Genomic DNA, 9,749 nt, shown 5'->3' with positions numbered 1-9,749 from the left:
TACTACAGAAAATCCTGGATCTATAGCAGCTTATTCCTCTTCTGAGTCTGACTCAGAAACTGCAGTGGATTCCATAAGTGTGCCCAAAGCCCTATTTGAATCATTACCTTCCAAGAAAGACTTTGTTACCTTGGTCACACAAGTAAAACAATGCATCAAGGATGAAATTAGTGACCTCAAGAAGGAGATGTCAGAAATAGGCAACAGGGTGGAAGCAGTAGAAAATACACAAGATGCACAAGCTGTAGCGCTAACAGACATGCAAAATATCATACTTAAACAGAATTAAGTTATCCAAGATCTTGAGGAAAAAATGGACGATGCAGAAAACAGGGGCAGAAGGCATAATATTAGAATCAGAGGGATCCCAGAGTCAATACCACCTTCTGGCCTTGAGCAGTATCTACAGGATCTATTCAACTTTCTTAAATACACAGAGATACCCGCCAAAGTGGATATTGACAGGGCTCATAGAGCTCCTCGCCCTAAGCCCCTGGAATCGCAACCGCCCAGGGATGTGATAGTCCGCGTCACAAATTTCCAAGCAAAGGAAGAAATTATGAAACAAGCCTGCGAACAACAAACTATCAAATATGAGAATGCGGACATCCAGCTTTATGCAGACCTCTCACAGAGAACACTAGCTAAAAGAAGGGAACTCAGACCTCTCACCCTACTCCTAAGAAAAATGAATATCCCATATAGATGGGGATTTCCATTTCATCTTATCATCATCTGGCAGGGCAGGAGGCTCTCATGCAATTTGCCAGGAGACATTCCTAAGATCTGCAAAGATTTAGCCATCACACCACCGGAATTGGAAAGTAACCCAACTACACAAGACCAATCAAGCCTCGGTCTGAGTGCAAGGCCGATACCCCAAAGGAAAGAATGGCAACTGGTCCAGCTAAGAAAGTCCAGCAGAAATAACACCAGCAACAATCAGCAGCCAGTTGAGAAGGGTTGATTCAGTAATGGCTATGATGTATCCTTTACTTGCTTGTTATGTTCTCCTTTAGTCTTCTCCTTACTACTTTAGAGGAGAAACACTTAGAGGACTATTCCAGAACTGGTCACTTAATAAACTAATTGAGTCCAAGATTGGCTTACCTGGTTTAAAGAATTAAAATGTTAAGTTAGAGAGTTAAATGTTTGAGCTGTTAGTTCTCATACTCTTTCAAGTTAAAATGACAGAGGTTGTTCATGTTATACGCAATAGCAATGTTATGAGACTGTCTTTCAGGTACAGATCCAAAGGCCTATTCGGACTAAAATGTTTATGTTATTCCTGTAATAAGTAATACAATAACTCTCATCCAGTAGAGAGAACTTTTCTCCTATAGGTAAGATGTATATTTTCACATCTCCTAAATTAGGAAGATGTAATAATTGTATGGTTAAATTTCTGAATGTAAATTTTTTTTTTATTCTTTGTATCTTTTTTTTCCACTCTTATACTGATTCTCAATTTCAGTTGGTTGTTCGGCCAAGTGCATCCAGAGTTTTCTCCAAAAAGGTATGGTTCATTATTAAAACCACCAGACTTAGCTTCAAACACAAGAAACAATGATGAGTAAGGATCTAAAGCAAGAACTAACTATTCTCACACAGAACACAAAGGGCCTAAACTGTCCAAACAAGCGCAGGATGGCCATCCTAGACCTACAAAGAAAAGGGGGGCATATTCTCATGTTCCAAGAGACGCATTTTAAGTCTAAACACATTCCCAAATTTTTCTCAACACACTACCCACAACACTTCCATAGCACCAATCCTTCCAAGAAAGTGAACGTGGTTAGCATATCAATTCATAAATCCATTGCTTTTACTAAAATACATGTGGAAACTGATAAAGAAGGTAGATTTATATGTGTTACAGGATTACTTTTTGGCAAACCAATAACACTAGTGAATGTATATGCCCCAAACAGGTTCCAAAGTAAATTTATTAATACTGTCACTAACTCCATCCTAGCCCAGAATAAAGGCGCTCTGATTTATGGCAGGTGATCTAAATATACCTCTTAACCCTGAGATCGACTGTACTAACCCGACTACACAACTTAAAACACCTAAGATGTATAACATTTGGCAAAATCTTAAGTTACTGGGAGTTCATGACACCTGGAGATACTTAAATCCTCAAAAGAAAGATTTTACATTCTTCTCTATTCCTAACCGATGTTATTCTAGACTCGATTACATTTTTGTAGATCACCTGGTTTTGTCCTATCTAAAATCTGGAGGTATATCACACACCACCTGGTCGGATCACTCATTAGTGTCCTGTAAGATTACATGGCCTCAACCCCTCTTAGAACTTTTCAATGGAGGTTAGATGAGTCACTACTAAAAGGGAAAAAGCAGATAAAAGCTTTAGCCAAACATATTAAAACATAGTTTTCATTAAATGATACCCCTGAAGTCTCGATCACAACCCTTTGGGAGGCCCATAAAAGCACAATTAGAGGTGAACTTATAAAAACTAAAGCTCATATATTAAAGAGCAGAAGGGAGGAATTATCCTTAACAGCCAAAGAAATAGCAGATCTTGATCTCCTACATAAAAAATACCCAGACAATGCACTAATTTTGCACAAACTAACCTCTAAGAGGGAGCAATTAAATAAATTATTACAGATGAGGTCTCAAAGACAACTGTTATCACTGCGGCAAATGTTTTATAGGGAAGGGAATAAACCTTGAAAATGGTTAGCAAGAACCTTAAAAAAAACAACAACAACGCACTTATATACACTCGGTTAAAAATGATTCAGGCAGACAGGTAGAAGACACTCATAAGATTGCTGAAGAGTTTAGAAGCTTTTATCACAGACTTTATAATTTGTTTCCAAATAGAAGTGAATAATCTCACCAACATCTTTGCCAACAGTACCTGAATCAGATACAAGTCCCGCAACTTAATACTGAGCAAAGGGAGATTTTGGATCAACCCTTTATTATTACTGAGGTAACTGAGGCTATCAACACTTTAAAATTAAATAAATCACCTGGACCGGATGGGTTCTCTGGCCTATATTATAAAACCTTCTCAAAATATCTTGCCCCACATTTAACTTCCCTGTTTAACCATGTTGCAGGGAGATCTGTTTTCCCAGACTCCATGCTACAAACATTCATTTTGGTCCTAGAAAAACCAGGCAAAACCCCAGATAAGCCAGCAAACTTTAGGCCAATATCTTTGCTAAACACCGACTTAAAGTTATATGCCAAAATTTTAGCTACCCGCATAGATAAAATCCTCCCACAATTGATACACCAGGACCAGGCAGGGTTTGTGCCTTCTAGAGAGGCGAAGGACAATACCGTGAAAGTACTAAATCTTATAGACTATGTTTCCACGACAGATATACCGACTGTATTTCTATCCACCGACGCCGAAAAGGCATTCGACAGACTTGACTGGACTTACTTACAGATGACTCTTAAACGGTTCAACTTCCCTACTCAGTTTATACAAAAAATAATGGCTTTATATTCCAACCCAACAGCTCAAGTAAGGGTGAACGGGACATTATCGGAGGCTTTCGAAATAAGAAGTGGGTCCCCTTTGTTATTTGTGTTATCCTTAGAACCACTTGCAATTAGGATTTGGGCAAATCACCAAATACAAGGCATCCAAATAGGACTAAGACAACATAAACTCGCCATTTACGCGGATGATCTATTATTGACTTTGACAGACCAACTTACCTCTCTTACTCATACCGTGACAGAACTTACATCTTTCGGGAAGGTATCTAATTTTTCAATTAACATAACAAAATCGGAATTTCTTCCGATTAGAATGCCACAGAAGATGCTGGATAATATTAGAGCCCACTGCCCTCTTAAAGTGCAAACCAAATATATCAAATATTTGGGCATTTATCTCACACCTGACAGACACTCCACACGCAAACTTAACTATGGGGATTTAATCAGGGAGTTCCACACCTTGACCTCATCTTGGTTATTGAAAAACATCTCATGGCTAGGTAGGATTCAGGCGGCTAAAATGGTACTGTTACCCAAAGCATTATATATACTCCAGACCGTCCCTATTCAGCATATTTCAAGAGAAATTGACACTCTGCAAAAGATAATGAATGATTACATATGGCATCGTAGACCACCACGCATAAACAAAAACACAATCTACAAAACGCCTGCGCAAGGGGGGCTAGGTGTCCCTCACCTTAATTCGTATAAATTGGCTATATCACTCCAAAGGGTAATAGATTGGTGCGGACTTGGAGGAGATCAGTCTAAAGGGTGGGTGCAGATAGAAACTTATCTGGCGGGAACTGAACACATGGGCAATAAATGCTGGAATTCTACAGCCCTGAAGAGTCCAATAATCTCTCAATCGTACATAGCAAATGAGACCTGGAGGGACTGGGTGTATACTATTAAGTCATTCCGAAATATTTCCTCTAAGTACTCCCCACTTACAAACTTACTGTCTAATCCTGAATTTCCCCCAGGCTTCAAAACAGAAAAAAAACTCTAACACCTCATTCTCCGCAGGGATCCAGGTCCATACGTTATTAGACAAAAATAAGCCAAAAACAAAGCAGCGGATTGACTCACTTTCTCTGCCCTTTTTTTTCCTCTTGGTTTAATTACCATCAGGCCAGGCACTTTATTTTCACACACAGACACAAAAATGACCTAATTTGTTCCCCCACACAATTTGAACAAGCCTGCCTAACGAACTCGAAGACTCTCAAATCAGTATGGACATTATATAAGTTAGTACTAATGAATAGATTTGCAAAGTTGCCATCCTACACAGCAGGTTGGGACAGGGAAATGTCTACACATACAACCCACAAAGAATGGCTTGTTAGGTTTGGAAGTTTGGCTAGGTCAGTCCATTCCTCAGGAGCAAAGGAAACAAACATAAAAATCCTTATGCGATGGTACCTAACCCCAGAAAAAAATTAAACAAATATTTAAGAAAAGCCCAGGGACTTGCTGGAGGGGATGTAAACAGGTGGGGCACATGAAGCACATATGGTGGGATTGTCCATCCATTAACCATCTATGGCAGGAGATATTCAGGGACATCAATCAGATTCTATCAACACATCTATGCCCGAGCCCTGAGTTGATTTTACTCCAAAAACACCCCCAGATAGCTTGGAAAATTTGTAAGCAATTATTTCAAATTATGCTAAACGCAGCAAAGCAGCTAATTCCTAGATTCTGGAAATCCACTAACATACCTAGCGTGAGTGAATGGAGAAATTTAGTAAACTCAGATTTAATGCTAGAAAGATTCCACTATCTCCAAATAGGTAACCTAGACTTCTTTGAAGATATGCTCTTTATTTGGGAATCTTTCCTCTTTGCTGGTCCTAGCAATTTAACACCTCCCAGGAGATAAATAAATACTTAATATTAGGAGAAATTTAGGCCTATATAACGTCATTTGCAGTTATTGTTACTTGCAGAGATGGGGGAATCAGAATATAAACTTGGATGCACGAGGCTCGATTGTCTTTCTTTTTGTTTTGGTTTATTTATTTTTCTTTTACTTTCTTTTATCGTTTTATCTATTATCTTTCTCAGAACTGTATGTATAAATTGTTGTCAATAGCAGTTTAAAGCCTAGTACTCAAATTACCTGTGTCAATCTAATAGTAATGTTTAAGTCCCAGACTGTAGTCTCATAATGTAGAGGTAGGACACCCAGCTTGTACTGAACACTTTGTTAAATCAATTCATAGGTTGTCCAGAGACACTAGCACTAATGAAAGGTATTCATAACACTTGGACTGCATCTATGGGAAGCAGAAGTATTGGGGCTGCTTGACTTCAGTTGTATAATCACCAACAGTTCTTGATTGTATGTAATTAATAACTTGCTTAATGTTTTTGTTATGAAAATCTTTCAATAAAAAAGAATATATATAAAAAAAACAGGGGCACTTTCATTCATCAAAGTTTAGAAAGCAGCCGTTTTGTTTAAAAACTTACCTTTGTTCTTTTCACAGCCAGAGCAGCTTCCCCCACCCGGAGATCATCTCTTCACACGTCAGCAATGACTAATCTGACTTCCTCCAATCACGGCTTTCCCCCCAGGGGAGTCATTCTCTGAGGCCATGCCGTGATTGGAGGAAGCCGGATTAGTCATTGCTGACATGTGAAGAGATGATCTCCGGGTGGGGGAAGCTGCTCTGGCTGTGAAAAGAACAAAGGTAAGTTTTTAAACAAAACAGCTGCTTTCTAAACTTTGATGAATTAAAGTGCCCCTGTTTTTAATACCATTTTTAAAAAACTGGCTTTCATTCATCAAAGTTTACCTTCACTTTAAGAAAGAGCATATAAATGTAAAAAAGTTTTCTAATTTACTTCTCTTATCAAATTTGCATCATCCCCATGGTATTCTTTGTTGAAGAGATACCTAGGTAGGCGTTGAGAGCACTAAATGGCAGGAAAGAGTGCTGCCATCTAGTGCTCTTGCGAATGGATATCATTCTTGCAAAACTGCTGCCATATAGTGATCCAGACATGTATATGCTCCTGAGCTTATGTCCCTGCTTTTCAACAAAAGATACCAAGAGAGCAAATAAAATGTGTTGAAAGAAGTGAATTAGAAAGTTGATTAAAATAGTTTTCTCTATCTGAATCATGAAATAAAAAAAGGTGGGTATCTTGTCCCTTTATGCAAATACAAGAAAAGGAAAGGGCGGTGCAAAACACCTCTAAATGCAGACTGTTAGACCACAAAGAATTTTATTAGAACATATGACGAATAAACACTCACACTCTCAACCCTCAAACATATGAAGTATGTGCAATCCCAGAAATAAAAAGCAATCAAATGCTCGATCCAAACGTGATAAAGTTTCAGCACACAAACTGTCCCCAGCGGTCAAATGTGCGATTAACCACAGTTGTTAAAGAGGCCCTCTGATGAAGTAGGAAGACGTCCTACGAAACGCGTTAGGCCCCGCCCACCGTCTTCACGCCACGCCGCATACACCAGCTGCAGGAGAGCCGGCTTTTTCAACCTGGTAGTCTGGTGCAGTATGGGCTTTTGGCGTTTCATTTAGTGACTAATTTTACTCATGAGCTTTTAAATACTGTGAACTTTCTTTTAACAACTGTGGTTAATCGCACATTTGACCGCTGGGGACAGTTCGTGTGCTGAAACTTTATCACGTTTGGATCGAGCATTTGATTGCTTTTTATTTCTGGGATTGCACATACCTCATATGTTTGAGGGTTGAGAGTGTGAGTGTTTATTCGTCATATGTTCTAATAAAATTCTCTTTGGTCTAACAGTCTGCATTTAGAGGTGTTTTGCGCCGCCCTTTCCTTTTCTTGTATTTGCATTAGTGATATCCAGCCTCCAGTGCTGTGTCTCATGGGAAGCTGCAACACCTGTCTCATACACTCCTGTCTGATGTAAAGATTTCCTGAAGCTAACATATCCTTTTGTTGTGTCTGGAATATTCATTTGTGGTGTATGTTTATTCATTTGTACTGTGTATTAATTTGCATTGTATGTATGAGGTTTATTTGAAATTGCCTTATCATCCAGCTCTTTCAGTTGTACTATCTTAGTGTATGGTTGATCTTGTCCCTTTAACCTAGAGCAGAGTTATATGGAAGTGACAGAGAGGGTTTCATAGATTTGGTTAATATTTAAATTGTATCTTTTGCTGGGCATGGGAAACACGTGAACAAACTATATAGGGAACTAGTGAATAGACTGACATAATAGAGCAGCTGGTACAAAATGTTGGATGAAGTTGTTACAATGGTCACAGTAAGAGAGTGAATTCATGTTTTAGTGGGTTCTGGGTAAGGTTACCACCTCAGCCATGTTTTCCTGGACACTTATGAGTTACACATGCTATTCATATTGCTCCCTGCACACCCTGCAGCATGTGTAACTCATAAGTATAAAACATGGCTGAGGTGGCTACCCTAGTTCTGGGGTGGGGAAGAGAGAGGTTTTGAAAAAGTTGTCCCAGTGGGTTCTTACCTGTTGGTTTTGTAGATGTAGTGGTCTCATGTCTCTATCAGGTATGTATGACTGATTGTGGTGAGATTGTGTTGTTAAACGTTCCTTCTGACTTCTAAAACACAAAATAAACTCATCAATATATTGTGAGAGATGGTTAATTAATACCTGTCACCCCCCCCCCCCCCCAAGAGTACAAAGCACACAAATAACATTAGTGCGTTTATTGTGAAAACCATATTTAAAAATATATTGTGTGTTTAAATCATATTTAATAAGGTAGATAACAAAGTACAAAACAAGAATACTAGTAAACAAAATGTAATCTCATCGGTAGTAGTATATTACACATAATACTAACGAGGGCCAGAAAAGGATAGGAGGACCCAGATTTCAAACTAAAAGACCACCCTGGTCCTTTAATGCTACAATGCAACTCATTAGATATGTGCAGACAAAAGTTAGTTTAAAGGGACACTGAACCCAAGTTTTTTCTTTTGTGATTCAGATAGAGCATGCAATTTTTTTTTAAACTTATTTTATTGTTTTTTTTCAGATAACACACATATTTAAACACAACAACAACAAAAAAGAAAAACAGAAAAAGAAAAAAAAAAAAAAGAAGAAAAGGGGTACAATTTTCATAAACATAAGATGAGCTTGGAAAGGTACACACCGTACTTAACCTAAACCCCAACTTCTCCTATAGAGAGTTGGGGGAATACATCCATCTTTTTCCATGATATTAATGGAAATTTGGCGTAAGGGATGAGTGTAACCTCTGAAGTTATTACACTTAATTACCTATTAAGCGACCAAAACTAACTATCTTGTACCCCAACAACCAATTAAAAAAAAACAACTTCTTAACAATATCTATCCTTGTCGAGAATTTTAACTGATGAACCTAACGAGTGCGTACGATCACTCACATTAACTGTGCCTCTTAACCACTTTAAGAAATCAATTATCATGTTCCCTGACTTCTCATTTGAGGAAAAAGAAAATAAAATTAAAAAAAAAAAAACCCAGGGGAAAAAGTCTACATTCAGCAAATATAAGAAAATGATATTATCTTCTCTCTCCCCTCCTCACCAGGTGCCCAGTAATACTAAATCGGTATCTCTGAAAGGGAATATTAAATATTCAATTTCAGAAGGCGAGAACATTTTGATAAATTTTGCCCATTTGTCAAAAAAGAATTTTATTTCCCTTTCTAGGTTTAGATCTGTGGCTTTCTGTTCAATTAAGTATTGTTTTCTGAGATAATTTTTAACTTCAGTGATTGATGGTGCTATCTTGCTTTTCCAGTTTTTGAATATTAAATTTCTGGCTGCTAAGATGACTAGGTTTACAATTTTAGAGTCCGTAAAATTATTATTCTTGTCAACTAAAAAGACAATAGCGATCAAAGTCATTTTGAGGGGAATGATTTTTAATGACTTATTTAGCCAGTATTCTAATTTATACCAAAATTGTTTAATTCTTGGGCATTCCCATAGCATATGGACTAGATCCGCTGCAGGTAGGCTTCATTTAGGGCACTTATTAAAATTCATGTTATACCATCTGTAACCCCTCTCTGGTGTGTAATATGTTCGATATAAAAGTTTTAAATGTGACTCTCTCCAGGTCTCAGCCATGGTTGCTTCCAGCGATAATTGAATTGACCTGGACACTTGTAATTCGCTATTTACACTAACCTGGTTTACCCATTTTTGGGCTATACTCATTAAATTTTCGTCTCCTTTGTGAGAAACAAGGAGAT

The 9,749-nt window shown here is 38.0% G+C and overlaps 1 protein-coding gene across 1 annotated transcript in view; it reads right to left on the bottom strand.

Moving 5' to 3' along the window:
• Window positions 1-9,749, bottom strand: part of LOC128639805 (uncharacterized) — a 58,753-nt gene that overhangs the window by 15,968 nt on the left and 33,036 nt on the right. Inside the window, exon 4 of the mRNA XM_053691984.1 lies at window positions 8,003-8,096. Coding sequence (XP_053547959.1) covers window positions 8,003-8,096 — 94 coding nt within the window. The remainder of the gene's footprint in view (window positions 1-8,002; window positions 8,097-9,749) is intronic.

This window comes from Bombina bombina, chromosome 1 (genome assembly GCF_027579735.1).
Source record: "Bombina bombina isolate aBomBom1 chromosome 1, aBomBom1.pri, whole genome shotgun sequence".
Lineage (NCBI taxonomy): Eukaryota > Metazoa > Chordata > Amphibia > Anura > Bombinatoridae > Bombina > Bombina bombina.
The sequence above is the reverse complement of the archived record's forward strand: the minus strand, read 5'-3'. Positions and strand labels throughout refer to the sequence as shown.